At 57.7% G+C, this 20,526-nt stretch overlaps 1 protein-coding gene across 13 annotated transcripts in view; it reads left to right on the top strand.

The window, feature by feature from the left end:
• MICAL3 (microtubule associated monooxygenase, calponin and LIM domain containing 3) overlaps positions 1 to 19,680 on the top strand; it is a 177,055-nt gene extending 157,375 nt beyond the window's left edge. For 12 of the 13 annotated variants that reach the window (XM_068560337.1, XM_068560327.1, XM_068560323.1 and 9 more), the window contains 6 exons: positions 962 to 1,072; positions 2,112 to 2,205; positions 6,452 to 6,502; positions 16,706 to 16,805; positions 16,963 to 17,036; positions 17,110 to 19,680. In XM_068560337.1, the coding sequence (XP_068416438.1) occupies positions 962 to 1,072; positions 2,112 to 2,205; positions 6,452 to 6,502; positions 16,706 to 16,805; positions 16,963 to 17,036; positions 17,110 to 17,294 (615 nt within the window). In that variant the 3' untranslated portion in view covers positions 17,295 to 19,680. The remainder of the gene's footprint in view (positions 1 to 961; positions 1,073 to 2,111; positions 2,206 to 6,451; positions 6,503 to 16,705; positions 16,806 to 16,962; positions 17,037 to 17,109) is intronic. The other variant, XM_068560331.1, reaches the window with a different exon arrangement.
• The last annotated feature ends 846 nt before the right edge of the window (positions 19,681 to 20,526 follow it).

Raw genomic sequence — 20,526 nt, forward strand, 5'->3', positions numbered from 1 at the left:
TTTTGCTCCGGGCGCCAGTGGGGACAGGGAGGCCCCTCTGGGCCTGGGCGCCACAGGAACGGGGAGTTCTTGAGCCCTTGGCTCCGTGACCTGCAGGGTACCTGCTCGGGGAGTCCCGGGACGGTCCCTAAGTGGTGGCTCTCCACTAGCACTGGAACTCTTAGAATAAAGATCACCAGGATAAACTCCTGAGTTAAATTTGGAAGCTCCTTTAAAGTCTGCAAAGGCTCCTTTTTCGTTTTCTTGGAGGCAGTAAAGAAGGTGTCCCTCAGTGTCGCCCGCATTCACCCACTGTGCCCGACACTTGCTGTGCCGTCCACGCCACGTTCGCAGGTGCAGCTGTGCTGTCTGGCTGGGCGCCCCTCCGTTGTTGACAGCCCCACAGCCCTGCCAGAGCACGTCCTCCCTCCTCTTGGTGTGCAGACCCCTGATCTGTCCAGGTTCACCGGCATCCTTCTTCCAGCTGCATTAGTTGGTTTGGGTTCGCTCAGACTTAAAATAGAAGCACCCCTATTTCCTTCAGGCCTGACTTCTTCAAAGAACCTTGCAAGTAGTGCTCATCTGAAAAAAGTGGGCTTTGATACCAAACAAAAAAGTAGAAGGATCCTGGGTTCTCTTTTTCCTTTCCCTGTGTGCCCCCTACAAGCAAGAGGCTTGGGGAAAACATTTCATCAACATGTTTACCCCCACTGGCTTAAAGAAGAGCAGACGTCCTTACATGGGAAACAGGTGATCTCAGCAGTAAAGGCGCCCCGCCCTCCTGTCCTAACTGCCCAGCAGTCATTGTGCAGCCAGCCTCCTGTCCCTGCCCCATGGGAGCGTCTCCCGTGGATCTCCGGGTGCCCCCTGGCCTGTGGAGCTCCTGCCAGGCCGAGGGTCTGGGCGTCTGCGCACACCCCGCCCCCGCCTGCCCTGCGGCCTCCGTGACCCTGACTGAGTAAACCCCTGTCGTCCCCTCCAGCCGAGGACTTACACGGAGGAGGAGCTGAACACCAAGCTGACCCGGCGCGTGCAGAGGGCGGCTCGGAGGCAGGCCAAGCAGGAGGAGCTGAAGCGGCTGCACCGCGCCCAGGTGAGCAGCGGGGAGTCCGCACCCGCAGGAGGGCGGGAGAAGAGGCCAGCAGAGCCGCCTCGCGGCGGGGCGGTGGTTGGGTGAAAGGGAGGGGCCAGGCTTTGAGTCTCCTAGATCCCTAGCTCTGGAAGAACCACTGTAAAGCCAGCTCGTGTGTTTGTCAGAGCTGTCAGCAAGAGGCAGCTGTGACTAGCTGGCCTCCGACACGCCTGGGATTTAGAGGTTGGAGCTGTCCTCAGGGTCCCAGGCCTTCCAGCGTTTTTTTTTTTTAAACAAAAAATAATTTTTTAATGCGAAATATTAAAAGATACCTAAATGCAATGTGGTTTTTTAATGAAATCGTATGTATATAGTTGTGTTCATAAAGATTAGGACAATAATCAAAAGCTCTACAACGGCAAGAAACATTAACAGCAAGTCCAAATCCCAGCAAAGATATTCCTCTGGTTTTCCAAAACCAGTCTTCTCGTCCTTTCCCTGGACATTACTCTGGATCTGTGTTCCCTGCATGACCGGATCCCTGGATTTTATTTCATTTTCTGTGTGAAGATATGTCCCTGCCGCTGCTTCGGGGTGGGAGGTCCTCCCGGGTGTCAGTCATCCCTAAGAAGCCTCTCTCCGTGCAGAGTGGAGCCGTGTTTTTTCATTGAAGTAGAGTTGGTTTACAATGTTGTGCTAATCTCTGCTGTGCAGCGAAGTGATTCAGTTATCTACATGTATACATTCCTTTTATACTCTTTTCCATGATGCTTTATCCCAGGAGATTGGCTATGATTCTCTGTGCTGTACATCAGGACCTTGTTGTTCATCCATCCTACATCTAATAGTTTACAGCCACTAACCCCAAACTCCCAGTCCCTTACCCCAACCCCTGACCCCGGCAAGCGCAAGTCTGCTCTGGGCAGTTTTAATCTTGTTGAAGCAGGATCTGTTTGAGACTCTCAGGAGCCCCGCTGGGGTGTTTGCGCCCTCGTGCCGCGCTCTGGGCACCCGGCCACTTCGCCCTTCTCCCTCCTTCACACTGTCATGTCGCCCGCAGATCATCCAGCGGCAGCTGGAGCAGGTGGAGGAGAAGCAGCGCCAGCTGGAGGAGAGAGGGGTTGCCGTGGAGAAGGCGCTGCGTGGGGAAGCAGGTACCGGCTGGGTTCCTGGCGGACAGGTGATCCCTGAGGAAAGCCCACCCAGCCCCGCGGGAGGCTAGTTCCCGTCACGCCCCTAGGAGTCAGCTAGTCTCCAGCAGGATTCTCTCTCTGGTCCCCTCGTCACTGAGAGCTGGGGCTTCTGTTAAGCAAAGGAGGAGAGAGGCCCGTGCATCTGGCGCTGCCCCGCCCAGTCTCAGGGCCGGCCGTCCCCTCGGCTCATCATCTGCTGCTGACGCCCTGGGCCTCCTCTCTGCTCCCTCCTCCCCAGCTTTTCCTCGAGAAGACAGTGACTGGAACGGGGCAGGCTGTGCACAAGGAACCATCACAGAACTGCTCGTGCAGGCCACCCCACCCCCCACCCGCCCCACCGGGTAGAGCTAGTGCTCCGGGTGGACCAGGCTCTTTCCTGGAGGCTGGGCACTCAGGGCAGAGCCCAAGCAGAGCAGACCCTGGGAAGCGGCTGTGAGGGCCATGTGCTGGTGGCTGCCCTTCCTGGGGCAGAGCCATGGGGGCAGTGCAGTCACACCACTGTCCCCAGAGCCTGTGGGTGGGCCCAGCACAGTGGGGCTCAGGGAGAGCAAAGAGGTGCCGAGGGCCCGGGAGGCCCTCTTGGTTCAGGACCTTGAAACCACTGGACCAGCCCCAGCTGTAGCCCCAACCCAGGCACTAGTGATTCCTCCCTGCCTTCCCAAGCCCCCAAATCTGGAGCCTCCATCCCTTTGTAGAGAGCACGGGCCTCCAGGGTCAGCACTAGAGTCGTGGGACCAGGGATGAGGACAGGTGGTGACGTGGTTTGCCTCGGGAGCGGGGGCGGGTCCTCTGGGCTTTGGGCTGAGGGTAAACTGAAGGCAAATCAGGAAGAGGCAGCCACGAATGCGGCCTGTCGCTGCCTCTGATCTTGCTGGAAGACTGACCAGTGGTTGGCCTCCGAGTGAGCGGCTGGTGTCAGGATGCGTTCGTGGGGTTCTGGAGGACTGGGGTCAGGCACAAAGGAGGTCTCCCGTCCTGACCCTTCACGGCCACGGAGTGCAGCTAACAGTCGACTCAGGGTGACCTTCAGGTGAAGACAGGACACGAGGCAGGAAGATGAGGCTGTGATGTCTTGTGACTGATGCTGGACTCCCTGTGCCACCAGATGACATGTGAGAACTTGACTCGTGAGGCGAGCCGGCCCCTGTGCCCAGGAGCGGGGACTCAGGTTCACCCGGCAGGGCCCCCGCCCTGCGTGCCCTGACCCGGCCTCCTCGGTCAAGCCTGACCGCCTGGATGGAGCAGCCCTGCAACAGTGGGAACGGGGACCCGCGGGCCCTGCCATCTCTGCTCTCTCTTCTTGCAGAAGATGCCAGGAGGACCCTGGACCCTCAGATTCCTCCTGCCAAGGTGGAGAGGGGTCACAGTTCGCGTAAGTGCCCCTGTGCTCCACAGGGCTCTGAGGTCCAGATGCGCACCCAGCGCTAATGGTTCCGCATGGCATTCAGATATCTTTCAGCTGCCCTGCGGTTTGTCCGTGGCGGCCCCTCGGCATTTCCACAGCAGGCTGCGTTCCTCAGTCTGCTGCCTGCCAAGGGGCCAGAGAAAAGGCACCACTGAAGATTGACCTGGGATTTTGCTGAAATTCCGCTTACTAGCTGTTGAGATAATTACCTTTTCATAAACACATACAACCAGAATTTCATCTACGTGGTTTTCAAACTTTTTTTTTAATCAGCAGCAGAAAGCTTTTTTACAAGACAAATTATGAGTTCAAATTTAAAGCAAAAAAAAAAAAATTACTCTTAAATGTTAATAAACACAAATTTGAAAATGCAGGTTGTGGAGAGCTGCAGGGTTAATACCCTCCATGTCCAGTCCAACCCTGGACACAGGGTGGGCACCTGATGCGCAGAGGTGGGGGCAGGTCATATACAGCCATGGGAATCTCAGGACGTGCACAGTGAGAACGGTCTGGGTGTCTGCAGCTTGAAGTCGGAGTTGCTCTCTCAGTGGAATCACTACAGATCCAACTGCAGTTCAGATTCCTTATGAAGAAGAGATCTCAGATAAATGCTCCCAAACATACAGTGAACCCAGAACCAGCTGTGCTATGTGTTGTGGCACCTGGAGGACCACCCTGGCACCTGGAGGATCACCCTGGCACCTGGAGGACCACCATGGCACCTGGAGGACCACCTTGGCCCCTGGAGGACCACCCTGGCAGGACACTCCGAGAGTGAGACTCTGCTAGCAGGCCAGGATTGAAGTTAACGAATGAAGTGTCATTTTCCCCCGCATCACAGGCAGGACAGACACTCGCACACAGAGGGCAGAAGAAGCCTGGTCCTGGGGCCTCACAGAAGCATGTTTACCTGCAGCACAGATTAACATGTTGATGGGCTTCAGTGGGTTACACATTGGCGGATCAAAGATTCGAACGTGGTGTGTCCTGTTTAAGTTTTGTTTTTTTTTTTTAATTTATTTATTTGTTTTTTATTTTTGGCTGTGTTGGGTCTTCGTTGCTGTGCGCGGGCTTTCTGTAGTTGCGGCGAGTGGGGGCTACTCTTCGTTGCGGTGCGCGGGCTTCTCATTGCTGTGGCCTCTCTTGCGGAGCACGGGCTCTAGGCGCGCGGGCTTCAGTAGTTGTGGCACTTGGGCTCAGTAGTTGTGGCTCATGGGCTCTAGAGCGCAGGCTCAGTGGCTGTGGCGCACGGGCTTAGTTGCTCCGCGGCATGTGGGATCTTCCTGGGCCAGTGATGGAACCTGTGTCCCCTGCATTGGCAGGAGGATTCTTAACTCACTGCACCACCAGGGAAGCCGTGTTTAAGTTTTTTGATGAGTTAAAAGTAGTTGTGAATTGGGTATTTGGGAGACCCCGGAACAGCACTTGAAGAGCCCGAAGCTTCCAGAGAGCAGGTTGAAACCGCAATTCTGGTCCAGAGTCTGCTAAGCTTCCCAGAACTTGTGTCCAAATACACGTCTCCTGTTTCAAAGACGGGCTGTGGTACCTCCGTTGGGAGATTCCCACAATGCATTTGGGAAACACTCGACACAGGAACCCAGTACTTTGCTTTTTTTCTTTTAAGCACATCACTTCCTAGGCTCCCTCTTGTCAGAAGCCCCTGGGGCTCTGTTCCCACCTGACAGAGGTCATCTTTGAGGCTCAACTGTGCCTTTTCTTGGGCTTCTGTGTCCCATCCCTCCTGCTAGTCTGCTTGCTCGCAGCCGAGCCTTTGAGAAGGCCATTCGGGCTGAGGAGTGCTGGTCAGCTCCTTCCCTGAACTGGCCATTCGATCTCACCTGATGGGCTCTCTGCGGGGTCAGACTGGTGGCCTAGCTGCCTTCCAGAGAAGGCTCGCATAGTTCTGAGCCTTACGTATATCCGCACGGCAAGTTTAGCTTCAGAGCCTTGGATAAGACTGAGACTCGTGTGGTTTCTGGTCTGGGGCAGCTGGGAAGCCCTCTTTGTCTCTGGAACCCACTGGATCAGCCTCAGTCTGCTTTCCAGTGTGTGTGTTTTGGAAGGAGGAGCCCTCATGTGGAACCAGAGGCTGCCAGGACCAGCTGTCAGATTGTGAGTTGTGGAGGAAAGGGTAGCGAACCGCAGCCGACTCCGCTCTGCGTGCGTCACGGTCCTGGGGGGCCGCCCTCGCTCACAGCGCCTGTGTCGGGGTCCTGGAGTGTGATGAACGCGAATACGTTGCCGCCCGTTGCCCGCTCTCAGGGGGCCTGAACGCAGAAGAAACAGGGCCTCCTGCATCTCAGGCCGTCCAGCAGAAGTGCCTCTCCTGGTGGGGTCGGTGTGGACAGGGCAAGCTGAGGGCTGGTTCCTGACACAGCTTTTTTAGGGTGTTCACGTTTCGCCTTCAGCCCCTCAGCCTGGGGCTTCTAATATTCGGAAATTAGGGAGGTTCGTAACCTTTGATCTGCCCTTGAGTTTCTTTAAATCTTAGTTAGATGAGGTTGAGTCCCAGCAGGATTCCCGACCAAGCCAAGGCTTCTGTCCTGGCTGATCGCTTTCTGTCAGTGCAGTCACCTGTGGTTTTCTGTGACCACCCCTCGCACCCAGAGGTCTGTGGCTACAGTGTGCACGTGGGGGGGCGGGGGGGCACCTGGGGGTACACATGCTTTCCAGCTGCCGCCTGTCCCCCTCCTGCTGCGTCTCTGGGTGTTTCTTATGCTTCACGCCATTCATTGCTCGAGGCTCGGGGGGACCGGAGGGTTATCTGATGCAGTAACTCTCTTCACCGATTCCTTGTTGTAGACTATTGGGGAGAGTCTTATTACACTGACCTCATCGACTTGCGTCTGGGTGGTATGTATGCAGCCCTGTTGCTGAACTAACCCTGCTGATGCCCCCCTCCCCCGCACCTGCTCACAAACAGCAAGAAGTCATCCCGATAACCAGCAGATGGCAAAAGCACAGGCCCTTTTCCAGCTCAAAGGGAGCAATGCCCGACCCTCCCCCTGCCCGTACGTGCTCCAGGGGGAGACCTGAGATAGCTTTTGCTGCCCGGGGTTATTTTAATGTTTTATAGATAAAAGTTCACCTACCCCAGCCTGTCAACCTCAGATCTTCACTCTGGTCCCACTAATATCGTTTGGTTGTCTGACAGTAGGAACACACACGCACACACTCAACACGCACACATACACACACACTCTACCATGACCTCCCCTCGAATCACATCCCTCCCACTCCCCCCAGGAAGCTCACTGCCAACCACACTCGGGAACCAAACACACAGAGAGCTCGGCCTCCACTGTCTCCATCAGGGCGTGCTCGGGCCCCCGCTGAGAGGTCCAGGTGCCTGGGAGTGGTGTCATGGTGATTTCTGCCCGGATCACCAGACTTGAGGCTGTGTTGACCGATGCCTCTGAGAATGTTCCTCCCTCCTTGCTCTGTCCAGGGACCTACTTTGCAGCTCTTTTCAACAAAGACAGGAAAAGTCCCAGGCAGTGGTCCTCCGTGTATGGTCCCTGGAGTGCCAGCCTTGGCACCACCCCTTGGGGGCCTGTTAGAAGTGCAGGTTCTCAGGCCCCGCCCCAGACCTTCTGAGTCAGGAGCCCTGGAGGTGAGGCCTGGTTACCTGCTTTAACAAACCTTCCAGGCCACTCTCATGCCTTCTAAAGTGGAACCGCCCTCTCAAAGGAACTCAGTATGTTTGTTTTCTTGCATACAAAGCTCACCGTTTGTGTCGGATCAGAGAAACAGCCAAGGCCTGAGTCTCACCTCTAGACCTTGGGCACCTTTTCTCCTGGAAGGCTGCCCTCGTATCAGGAGCCAAGCCGGGTGGCTGCTCGGGGCCCGGCGCCTTCTTGGGGTCCTGCGTCCTGGGTCAGGCGGTCTGACCTCTTCATCTCCCCATGCAGGCTCCGTGCCTGAAAGTGGTCTTAAAACAGACGAGGGGACAAAGATCACTCTCTCATATTTTACCGTAATCCCATCCTTTTAAGAGAGTCACTTCTTGGCCCATTCATTTAAAAACCAAAGCGTGATTCTGATGGCGACTCAAGACAGAGCCCTGGTCTTAGAGAGGCTCCACCAGTAAGGAGGCTCCCAGCCTCCCGGCCTCGTTGGGGGTGGACTGTCGCTGGCCTCTGCTCTGCTCTCTCACCCCATGTCCACGGGTTCGCCCCTCTGCACGGCCTTCCAGGGCCCTGAGCTTCTGGTGTCCAGGTGCTGCCACCTCGTGGCCATTGCTGCTGTAAAAGGGCTGATGCTTACACCCCGACTAACAGACCCCACCCCTGACTAACGTCCTGGGCTCCCTTCCCGCCGCTTCCCGACACCCCTGGGGAACGTTTATGTCGATTCCAAACGAATGTGAAAAGTATTTTTTTGTTTAATTCAGAATCTACTGGGAAGAACTATCAAACCCATTTCTTTAAAATTACGTTCGCCCTTCCCTCCTAGCTCGAATACTGTTGCCACATTGATTACCTCATGTGGCTAGTTTTGCTTTCTTTGCTCCTGTTGGCTTGAGTGATAAGATGTTGACTGTTTCCATTTCTATGTCCCTGGACTTCAGCTTCTAGCCTTCTGGGTTTAGAATTCCCACAAATTCCAGGGGAAAACGAAATAAATAGAAAAAAGAACTCAGTGTATCTCTGAATTATGAACGCCCACATTAAACACCTTATGACCCCCGCTGCCCGATTGACTTCCTGCTCTGTCAGTTCTCTGTGATTTCTGTGTAAAGTCTAACCTCGGTGGGCTCTGCTCAGCACGCAGAGGCTGCTGCCCTCCCACAGACTCCGGGAGGAGAACAGATGCCAGAATCAGCCCCCTTTTCAGTTCCTGCTGATGTTTCCTTCTTGGAGCGCTTGGTAATCTCATTATTTGGGGAAATTTTACCCTTTTGAAATTTGGAGCCTGAAGTGTAGAATCTGATTGCTTCTCTGCTGTTGCATCCCCAAAGAGCCACAGGGAAACCCAGCACCAATCTTACTTCCTGCGTGGGTAAGAGGAGGCTCAGGCACCCTGCCAGAGGAGACCAGCCTCCAAATCCCTGCCCGACCTCTGCCCGCCACACAGACTTGCTTCCGTGGGGTCTTACAGTGGCTCTCAGCTAACTTTTAAAGGCACCAAATCTGTTAAAAGTCTCTTTCTGAGCCACAGAGTATAAAGATCCCCTTTCCACAAAGCTGAATCTTGTGATTTCAAAGGACCCATTAAAGGACAGAGGCAGCGTCCCGCCTGCCCAGCCACCCATCTTGTTGCACTAGACCAAGTAGGCGACTGGACATCTTCAGATAAAAACATCTCTTCTGGAGAACTTTAACTTAGAAATATATACACCTGGGGACTTCCCTGGCGGTCCATTGGTTAAGACTCTGTGCTTCCAACGCAGGGGGCGTGGGTTTGATCCCCGGTCAGGGAGCTAGGATCCCACATGCGGCATGGTGTGACCAAAAAAAAAATTAATTGAAATACATACACCTGATTTCTAGTTTTCAAAGACCTCACCTCTTGATTTGTATGTCTCAAGGGGAAATTGAAAGAACATGAGTGGTTTAGAAACGTAGTGTAAAGGACTGGGGAGGGGCTTTCATTGTTGCTGTGAGTTGTGGTGGGAAGGCAGGGAAGCACGTCCCGCCCGCCCACTCCCCCTTCCAAGCCTCCCTGTGCTGTTCGCCCCCCTTAGTTGATGCTGGCAGATTTTTGGCTGGTCTGTTCGGTTTGAGCATTAGCCTGGCTCTGGTTTTGCTTTAGGAACTTTAAATCCTTGAGATTCCCCAGCATTCCTGTGTGTGTGGGTGTCCCAGCCTGTGTGTGTACACACGTGTGTGTGTGTGTGTGTGTTGGATCTCAATTTTCACATGCTTTTTTTTTTCCGTTCGTTTTCCCCCCAGTCTAGAGGTTTGTTCCATACTGAGTTTTCCTAACAAGGTATCTCCCCAGCTCTCTGTCTGTTGGCCGGGCCTGCCGGGCAGAGCCTTCCACCCTGTCAGATGCTGCAGGCCGCCCTACGGCTTGCAGACCAGCCACTCTGTCTCCAGCTACCCTGACGTTCCCTGTAGTGGGGTGATTGGGTGGGAGGGAGGATGCAGTGCTTCAGGCAAAGCCTTTATGAGGAAGCAGGGGAGGTGGAAATATAGAAAGAACAAGTGGAGGGGGGGTTGCCGCAGGACTGGTCGTGGCTGCCCGCTGTTCCACAGCCTGCAGGGTCCTGGACCGGCCCTGGGCCACCAGAGAGGCAAGGCAGTCGCTGGAGAGCACCCGACTTAGGGAGACGAAACCTGGCTTCAGGCCCGCTTCACTGTGTCCCCAGCCCGGCCACTCGCCTTCTCTGGGCCTCTCCGTTAGGCGGGGCGGAGGCGGCTTGGTGGCCCTTCCAGGTCTGGGGCCCGAGTGGGCTCTGTGTGTGACCCCTGTCCTCCAAGCTGCGTCCTTTTGTTGGTTTTGCCTGGAGCCTCTGTCGGTCCTCTAGGAAGGGCCCTCTGTGCTGGGAACGGAGAGCGAGGGCGGGTCCTAGTCGGGCTGCGCACGTCAGACCCTCTGAGCCTCCGGTCCCTCCTTTGACGGCAGAGCTGCCGATGCCTGTCTGGCTGGGCGGCCCCCGGGGCCAGTGCCGGGGCAAGAGGAGGCCACACAGGTGCCCGTGGTTTGAATTCTGACGCACTGCCACGCTCACGTCACACGTCCCTCTGGAATCCGTGAGATGTGCCTAGCTGCACGATGATAATCTGCAGCTTTTCAAATTCAGTGACACATGTCGCCTGACCCGAAGTTGGGGAGGGTGGGTGCTGACGGCCGCCCTGCGAGGCCGCACCTGGCAAGCGGGCTCTGGGTGCTCTGGGTGGCAGCTGGGGTCAGAGTGAGTGATGCACACGGACAGGAACCCATCTCCCCGATGTTATACAGAAACTAATGTCAACGACTTCTATTTGCCACGCGTGTGACGACCTCTCTGCCCTTACCGCTGGGGAACCAAATCTGTGTCTCTCACGTCTCCAAATGAGGCAAGAGACTAGCTCCAAACCAGCGCCTCTGTGTCTCCCTTGCATGCTCGTTTCAGGTTCAGGTCTGGGGTGGAACTCCCCTTGTTTGGCTGGTTTTTCCCTTCAGTTTCTTCTTTTTAAAACAGTATTTATTGGGTGTTTTTTCTGATTATAAAGTATACATCATGGAAATATCAGAGCACGCAGGAAGGCTAAGGAAGAGAGTCACAACCCGCCTTTCATGGCCTCTGGCCATTTCACATCTGCTCTGCCTGTTGTCACGAGGGTGCTGCTTTCCTAATTTCTGTCCTGAGTCCTGTTCTGTGATCTCATGCCGTATTCTGTGCTGGAAGGGCGTCTGAGGACGTGGTCTACATAAAAGGGGCTGAATGCTGCGTTTTGTGATGTCCAGAAGGGGAAGCACATTCTTACCGGTGCTGCCGGCACGTGCTTCCTTGTTTCGGATGCGTGTGGCTGTGTGTCATGTCCCTGTCCCTTGCTAACAAGCAGGGATGCTGTTCCACTTTCACCCACAGCCTGTTTGCATTTAACATCTGTCCCAGGAAGCGTCAGAGGTGGGGACCCTGTAGTTTGTGGGCATGTCCAGGTGTCCTGAGCACCAGCCTTGAGACAGAGAAGGTTGCATGTAGATGAGTTATAAGTTGGGGGTGTTTGTAAGAAAGGAGGCTCGCGCCTGCCCCAGTGACCACCTGGTCACGCCACTCGGAACTCTGGACGTGATCGCTGCACACGTACCACCCACACACACACACACACACACACAGCCTCTGCACACCCAACACACAGCCTCTGCACACCACCCCACACACAACTTCTGCACACCCACCACACACACACAGCCTCTGCACACCCCCCACATACACACAGCCTCTGCACACCTACCACACACACAACTTCTGCACACCCACCACACCCACAGCCTCTGCACACCCTCCCACACACACAGCCTCTGCACACCCACCACACCCACAACTTCTGCACACCCCACACACACACAGCCTCTGCACACCCCACACACACACAGCCTCTGCACACCCACCACACACACACAGCCTCTGCACACCTACCACACACACAACTTCTGCACACCCACCACACCCACAGCCTCTGCACACCCACACACACACAGCCTCTGCACACCCCACACACACACAACTTCTGCACACCCCCCCCCACACACAGCCTCTGCACACCTACCACACACACAACTTCTGCACACCCACCACACCCACAGCCTCTGCACACCCCCCACACACACACAGCCTCTGCACACCCCACACACACACAACTTCTGCACACCCCCCACACACACACAGCCTCTGCACACCCACCACACCCACAACTTCTGCACACCCCACACACACACAGCCTCTGCACACCCCACACACACACAGCCTCTGCACACCCACCACACACACACAGCCTCTGCACACCTACCACACACACAACTTCTGCACACCCACCACACCCACAGCCTCTGCACACCTACCACACACACAACTTCTGCACACCCACCACACCCACAGCCTCTGCACACCCCCCCCCACACACAGCCTCTGCACACCTACCACACACACAACTTCTGCACACCCACCACACCCACAGCCTCTGCACACCCCCCACACACACACAGCCTCTGCACACCCCACACACACACAACTTCTGCACACCCCCCCCACACACACAGCCTCTGCACACCCACCACACCCACAACTTCTGCACACCCCACACACACACAGCCTCTGCACACCCCACACACACACAGCCTCTGCACACCCACCACACACACACAGCCTCTGCACACCTACCACACACACAACTTCTGCACACCCACCACACCCACAGCCTCTGCACACCTACCACACACACAACTTCTGCACACCCACCACACCCACAGCCTCTGCACACCCCCCACACACACAACTTCTGCACACCCACCACACCCACAGCCTCTGCACACCCCCCACACACACACAGCCTCTGCACACCCCCCACACCCACAACTTCTGCACACCCCACACACACACAGCCTCTGCACACCCATCACACACACACAGCCTCTGCACACCTACCACACACACAACTTCTGCACACCCACCACACCCACAGCCTCTGCACACCTACCACACACACAACTTCTGCACACCCACCACACCCACAGCCTCTGCACACCCCCCACACACACACAGCCTCTGCACACCCCCCACACCCACAACTTCTGCACACCCCACACACACACAGCCTCTGCACACCCATCACACACACACAGCCTCTGCACACCTACCACACACACTTCTGCACACCCACCACACCCACAGCCTCTGCACACCCACACACACACACAGCCTCTGCACACCCCACACACACACAACTTCTGCACACCCCCCACACACACACAGCCTCTGCACACCTACCACACACACAACTTCTGCACACCCACCACACCCACAGCCTCTGCACACCCCCCACACCCACAACTTCTGCACACCCCACACACACACAGCCTCTGCACACCCATCACACACACACAGCCTCTGCACACCCCCCACACCCACAACTTCTGCACACCCCACACACACACAGCCTCTGCACACCCCACACACACACAACTTCTGCACACCCCCCACACACAGAGCCTCTGCACACCCACCACACACACACAGCCTCTGCACACCTACCACACACACAACTTCTGCACACCCACCACACCCACAGCCTCTGCACACCCCCCCCACACACACAGCCTCTGCACACCCCACACACACACAACTTCTGCACACCCCACACACACACAGCCTCTGCACACCCATCACACAACTTCTGCACACCCACCACACACAGCCTCTGCACACCCACACACACACACACAGCCTCTGCACACCCACACACAAACAGCCTCTGGCCTTAGTCGTGAATTTTCACCCAATATCAGATTCATGCACAAAGCCCTGTGGAGAACACAGAGAAGAGCTTAAAAGAAAGAGAAAACGTGGCACTTGCACTCACCCCCTTGCAAAGTAAAGGGCCTCTCAACCAACACGTGGCTGCTTGGTCCTTGTTCACCGAAACAGGCTTGTTTCTAATGGTCCAGGCCCTGCCTACCACGCGGGGCCGTGGCTCCTGCGTGTGCCCTGTGGTTCTGTGATGGTCCCTTGCTGACGGTCCCCCCTCCTGAGAGCCCCAGGCCCCGAGTCTAGAGATGTCCTCTGCACGACTTCCCAGCTTTGTTTCTGTGAGTTTCTGGCGTGTCCTGTCGTGCAGTCCGCAGTGTGACAGCGTCCCCAGCTGTGGCGTCGACCCTCTGCGGAGAGGGAAGGGGCAGAGGAAGAGGGGCGATCGGCTCTGCCTGGCTACGGGGGGACAGAGATTCGGGCGGTGGGGACCGCCTCCGTGGGGACGCGCTGGGCCAACGAGCCCTGGCTCAGAATCAGAGCGTCACAGGCGTCGGTCCTGGAGGCCCATCAAAGACCGGGCGCTGCCTCCGTGGCGGGGAGCTCCTCTATGGGTTCAGCGCCCAGAGGCGCCCCCAGCCCTTAGATTCACCCACAGGGTGACATCTGAGAACTCTCACTCGGGCCTGGCCGCTCCACGGCAGCGGGCAGGCCTGCTGACACTTTGGATGTTTTCACGGAGGGATCCCCAAACCCAAAAGGCCCCCAGATGGTCATTCCCGGCTCTCCCGCCCTCCCAGCAAGGACCAGAGGAGGAGGGAGCCCACCCTCCCCAGGCCCGGGGCTGCTCCTGCTCAGTTTCCGTGCTGGATAAAGGACTGAATTCATTTGTAGACCGTGTTTCCCTTGCTTCTGCTTTTCCATTTCTTGTATTTTTTCTTTTCCTCCTGTTGTTCCTTTCTCACTTTTTTTGCTTTTTGTCCTCTGCTTGTTTTTCACTTCACCTCTCCCTGTCCCTCTCCACTTCCGCACTCCTCCTCCTCCTCCTCTCTGTCCATCTCGTCTCCTCCTCCTCCTTGTTTGGCCCTTTTTGAAGTTGAGCCCAGTGGCGGGACTCCACGACGTAGACCTCTCTCCTTCTGCCCTTGCTGTGTCCAGGAAGGTAAAGTAAACCCCAACCTTCTCCCCACCGCCTCTCGGGGGGGCGTAGCAACACTAGTCAAACAGGGACCCGAAACCCAGCTCTTTCTCGTTCTTCTTCTGATACCTGGTAGCCCTGTTACAAACCCCCTGAGTATGTGGCAGTCCCTTACAAGGTACAGTATCCCTTCGACTGTCTCGGGGGGCTGGGGGGCGGGGTGCAGGCAGGGAGCAGGTCCAGGTCTGGGGGCCTCTCAGGCTGCAGGCATCCACGGTTCCAGGCCACCACTCGTGGTCGGGCCTTTCAGCCTCCAGTCCCGCAGATAGAGGGACCGGGACGCAGGTGAGGAGCCCTGCCCCATGTGGCAGCGATTTGTGCTGGTGAAGTCGAGGAATACTGTCCTTACAAAGACTGTGCTACACAGATGCCCCAGTTCTTTCCAAACCACTAAAAGCAAACTTCTCTGCCCTGTGTCTTGCTGAGTGTGTGTGTTTTAAGTTTGTCTGGTTTGCAGTCCCTTGTGGTGGTGATTGTCGTTGACAAGGCATGCGGGCGGGGCCAGGGAGTGTGACCACGGCTAACCCGCTAACCTTCCTCTGCTCTCCCCGGCGCTTGCTCACCGCTGACCACCACCAGCTGCGTCCACCTCGGCCGTCCCTCCGGAGCTGGCTCGAGCGCTTCAGGAGGCATCCTGGTGCCCAGAGAGCTTACCTGCCCCGGGCCCCGTACTCCCTGTACGCCCCGCGGGTGCCCTGTGCAGAGCCGCTCAGGAAGGAACGCGCGGAGCTGGATGGGGGCTGCCGGGCGGTTGGGAGTGCTCTGGCCCCGGCGCCCAGCACGCACTCCGCAGCGGCCAGGACCCAGGACAGCGCAGTGCAGACGCGGCCCCTGCCCTTGCGTGCGGTGGGAGGCCGGGGTCCCTGAGAGAGAGTCACCCCGTGTGTTCCTGGGCTTGGTTTTACTGGGAGAGGACTTCTGACCAGTGACCCGTAAAGTAGAGGCACTTGGAGAGACCTCCCCGTCCCGGCCTCTTAGCCCAGCCGTGGGTGGACGTCTGGGGCCCATGAACACCTGGAGTCCTTGGCAGAGTTATTGGATGTGTTCATGTGCAGTTTTCCAGGAAGAGAGTCCCCAAGTTTCCTGAGACTGTCGAGTGGCTTGTAATCTGAAAACAGCGAAGAGCCACCACAGTCTGGCTTCTGCGTCTGGACAGGACCCACTATGGCCGTGGGCTTCCTTGTGTCCCCTCCGTGGGGTGTGGCTCCTTGGAAAGGCCTTCCTTCCCCCTGCTGCGGCTGAGCCTGAGGGGGTCAGGCCGCTCCTGGTGGAGACGGGTGTCAGCTGAGTAGGGTGCAGGCAGCCGAGTGTGGGTGGCACCTGCCCCAGAAGCTGCCGCTGGGCTTGGATCAGAGCGGGGAGCCTGCGGTCTCCCTGCCCTGCTGAGAGTCCCCACGCCTCCCAGGGACGTACTGCGTCTGCCATGCAGGGGTCGCGGGAGCATCTGTCAGGAAGCCTGAGGAGCCGCAAGTTGAGAGAGGCACCTCCCTGGTCAGGATATCAGAAACGAGGAGGCCTCGGGGCAGTGACCCTGTGGAGGTGCTGTAGTGAGTGTCCCCGGAAAGGAAGGCCGAGTACCCTTTTAATCTCCATTTGCCTCTTCATTAGACTGGCCTCAAAGCAGACCTAGTACCTAGCAAGTACCAAATACATGCTAGATGAATGAAAAAGAGAAAAAAGGAGGGCAGAGCACCAAAAACATGCCAAGAGAAAGCAAGCGGTCGAGCAGGAGAGGTCCAGGCAAGCTGCCTCCAGCGGCTGGGGCGTGAGGCCGGCCGGAGGGACAGAGGAAGGCGCAGGCTGGGGACCCTTGGGGGTGGGGCGTCCTCGTGGCCGAAGGCAAACTGGGCCTGGCCTGGGAGCGTCAGGCAGCGCCCTGCTGGGCTCTCTGCACATTTGCCCCGTTGCCGAGTCTGGGCTGGGGACAGCGGCACTGCCTGCCCGACACGCCCTCTCTCGGCAGGCATGGGCAAGAAGGACGACCCCAAGCTGATGCAGGAGTGGTTCAAGCTGGTGCAGGAGAAGAACGCCATGGTGCGCTATGAGTCGGAGCTGATGATCTTGTGAGTGGCCTCGGGTCTCGGGGAGCTGAGGTGGGACGTGGGCTCAGGGCCCGTCACAGCAGGAGCGCAGCCCCCTCCCAGTTTAGGGGACGCGGAACTGTGCCACCCCCCCACCAGTCACTTGCTTGTTTTCCCCCCAAATCCCCGGAAACCCCAGCGCCCGGGAGCTGGAGCTGGAGGACCGGCAGAGCCGGCTGCAGCAGGAGCTCCGTGAGCGGATGGCCATGGAAGGTAGGAGGGGTGGGGAGGCAGGTGTGGGCCGCTGCCTCTGGCCCTGCGGACTCACGTGTTTGGTTCTGCCCAGATCACCTGAAGACGGAGGAGGAGCTGTCGGAGGAGAAGAGGATCCTGAATGAGATGCTGGAGGTGGTGGAGCAGAGAGACGCCCTGGTGGCCCTGCTGGAGGAGCAGCGGCTCCGGGAGAAGGAGGAGGACAAGGACCTGGAGGCCGCCATGCTGTCCAAGGGCTTCAGCCTGAACTGGTCCTGAGCGCCGCCCCGGCCCTGGCTGGTCTGTGCATCCGTCTGACCGGGCTGGCTTCTCCCAGACCACCCAGATCCGAGGTCTGAGTGGGCCTGGCGCCTCCTGGGAGTTTGCACTCAGACCTCCTCGGGGCTCTGAGAAGCAGTCAAGCGCCGAGCTGTGGGAGCCCCAGGTGAAGATGGTGGTCCAGTAGCTCAGCCTCCTCCAAGAGGCCTCCCTGTCCTCCTGCTTCGGAGACGGAGGAACGTGGGTCCTGGGGGGGACGCCTGGTAGGAGGGACACGGCTCCCCCCGAGACCCCCAGGCCCAGGGCTGAGGAGGCCCGCCCCGCGGGCCCAGTGCCACACTCCAGGCCTCTCCTGGCTGTGGCCTGAGGCCTGAGGCTGCTGCATTTGCTTTTAATTCACGACACTGGAAGATACTGACTTCAGGGTCGGGCGGAGACCCTCTTCCCGCCCCGCCACAGGCTGGCCTTGTCCTCGCCTGTTCCTGTGTTTGCCCCGAGCGAAGCTGACAGCCTGGGAGACGCGGCCGCTTCGCACCCTCTTTGTCAATTAACTTATTTTCTTAATACTTGAAAAGAAGCAACTTCACTTTTGTATCTTTACCAGGATACTGACTGCCTGGCACCTGGGTAGGGGTGTGGAGGTGGGTCCCAGCTGACCGCGCTGTCACTCCATTCGTTACTCTTTCGTCGTGGGGCTGACCTGAGCCCTCAGGTCAGCAAGACCCCCGTGTGGGCCCCGGCGTGCAGCGCCCGTCCTCCTGTGCCCGGCCCCGGGCGTCCGTGTCTACACCGCTCGCTTGTCAAGGATGCGTTTGAGCTGCTGGAGGCCACGCCATGAGGCACAGATGCCTCTTGGCCTCCCTGTTGGAATCCTGGCTCTGCAGAACCCATTTTTCCTCCGTTTTGGTGCCGAGGTCTCACCTCCCACAGCATGTTTATTAAAGAAAGTTTTAGGCTGGCTGCACCAGCGTGTGGGACCCTGCTCAGCGAGGCCCAGACCCAGCCAGCTGCAGCTGCAGTGATGGCACACTGGGAGACTCCAGTTGGGGTCACACACACACACGAGCTCCGGCCCAGCTCCAGCCCAGCGCCTCTTCGTGGGGAGGCACTGGACGGGAAGCACCATGGAGCCAGCTGGTGCCGTGGCTCAGCCAGAGGCCAGCAGTGTCCAGCCTGCAGAGCCACTGTTAGACTCTGCAGGGGCCGTGCTCGTACACAGAGGAGCGAGGGCAGCGCCAGGCCAGTCCAGAGGCCCTCCAGCCGACTCCTGGTGGAGCGGGACCGCGTGCAGGGAGGAGAGGCCTCGGCAGGACAAGGGGCGTCCACGCTGTCCTTGGGGAACCACATTGTGCCTCAACTTGACAAGAGTCATTCTCACTGCAAAGGAGCAAAGAACTGTCTTCTTCAATCTGTCCCAAAGCTGCCGTCTGCCCCCCTGGAATCCAGGGCACGCGCTGCTCCAGCCCTCATGGCTCTGACCTTCACCTCTTGCTTGATGAGGTAGAGCCTCCATTTCTATTCTCCTTTCTTAAAAGGGGGAGCGGAGGGTGTTCTAGATCCCATCCTTAAATCCCAGCCTTCCAATAAAATTGGGCTTGGGACAGGATTCATCGCCTGTGTGGCCTTTGCCTACCCTTCCCATACCCTTCCCACCCACCGCCCCAGTGCACTGCAACTGCCAGGCCCGTCCCTCGAGCTTCTGCCCACCCAGGACGAGGACAAGTTTACAGAGTGGCCAGGAGGGACACAACACCCGCCCCTGCGGAAGCACACTGTGCCTGCAGGAGCGAGGACGGCCTGGAGGCTGCAGAGAAGCTCGGAAATGCTCCCCCACTCCCTCCCGCAGGGCTACGACTTCAGGTTCTAGTAGAGCACTTTTTCTGAAAGCTCCCGTTTTATAACCACTAGTTTGCAGGTTGTTGTAGTGCCCTGCTGACGGCTGCATGCAGTGTTTCCCAGCTCTGGAAATGCACTCAGCTCCTGTCAAGTCCCCGTGAAGGCAGGGCAGCAGGAAATCTCTCTCTCTCTCTCTCTGAAATGCCACGGCGTGAGCAAGCCCAAGCCCGAGGCCCATGCAGGGACAACCGGGTTCAGCTCCAGCAGAGGCAGGGCGGCAGTGCACCTCGCCTCAGTCTGAGGTCACCAGCGGCTCCACCTGGGGGTCCAGTCCTGCTCAGATGGCATCTTCTGGCCCTTGCCCCGGGAGCTGTCCCCCAGCTGCTCTGACCAGCAGTGATAGACTATCCTCTATCTTTTCAAAGAGCAGAATTTTTTCAGTGGGGCAGAAAGTGGGGAGAGTTTAAAGAAAACAGTTTTAAAGGTGGTAACAACTGATCTACAAAGGGGAATGGGCCATTTTATGCGCAATAAAAGTTTTTAAAACAGGTACAGAGTGTATTCTTGGCACGAGCCAGGGCACGCTCTTCGGTGGGTTGGTGTCCACACGTGGCAGCACCTGTCAGTGTGTATGGGTTTGAAGAACACAACCTTTGTGCTTTCTCAGCGGACTTTATTTTTGTCCATGTTGTCCTGGTTTGGCCAGCTGCTGACACCCCTTGAGAAAGTGTGTGGAGCGCCCAGGGTGTACGGGGCCGTCCTCCAAAGCAGCGCCAGGACCCTCCCGGAGAGACGCGCGTTCTGTGAAGTGGTCTCCTCGTCAGGGTGACCCCGAGGCCCTGGCAGCCCGGTGCTGTGGGCTCTGCAGCCTGCAGGCCTAAGTCGATGAGATGTATCCACCTCCCCAAGTACATTCAGAGCACAGGGTCTTGGGAGCCCTGATGTTGCGGCCCGGGTGCCCTCCTCGTGCGCTGGCCGTGGGGCGTGTGGCTGGCCTCTGTCACTGTGGAGCTAATCCCAAAGGCACAGGGCTTCCCTCTGGGGCGGCAGCGGGCGGGGTCAGTGCCGGGCCAGCTGATTCCCAGAGCCTCCGGCGCCACGTGCGCATCGGGTAGAAAAACAGAAGCAGCGTGGCCCTCGATTCCTCAAAGGAAGTCTGGGTCAGGGACTGGGCCTGGTGGGGGGAGTGGGGCTGGTGCCACCTGTGCTGACCCCCTTTTGTTCCACAGAGGGGCCCCTTGATCAGAGACGGAGACAGGCAGGGTTTGGCTGCAGTTCACAGGCACCCACGTGGTAGGAGGTGATGGTGGCTTCAGGCAGACAACCGAGGGAAGGCTGCCCTGCAGCTGCCACCATGCCGTCCAAGAACCCGTGTCCGTGGCTCTGAAATCCCTCC

This window comes from Eschrichtius robustus, chromosome 13 (genome assembly GCF_028021215.1).
Source record: "Eschrichtius robustus isolate mEscRob2 chromosome 13, mEscRob2.pri, whole genome shotgun sequence".
NCBI classification, from domain to species: Eukaryota; Metazoa; Chordata; class Mammalia; order Artiodactyla; family Eschrichtiidae; genus Eschrichtius; species Eschrichtius robustus.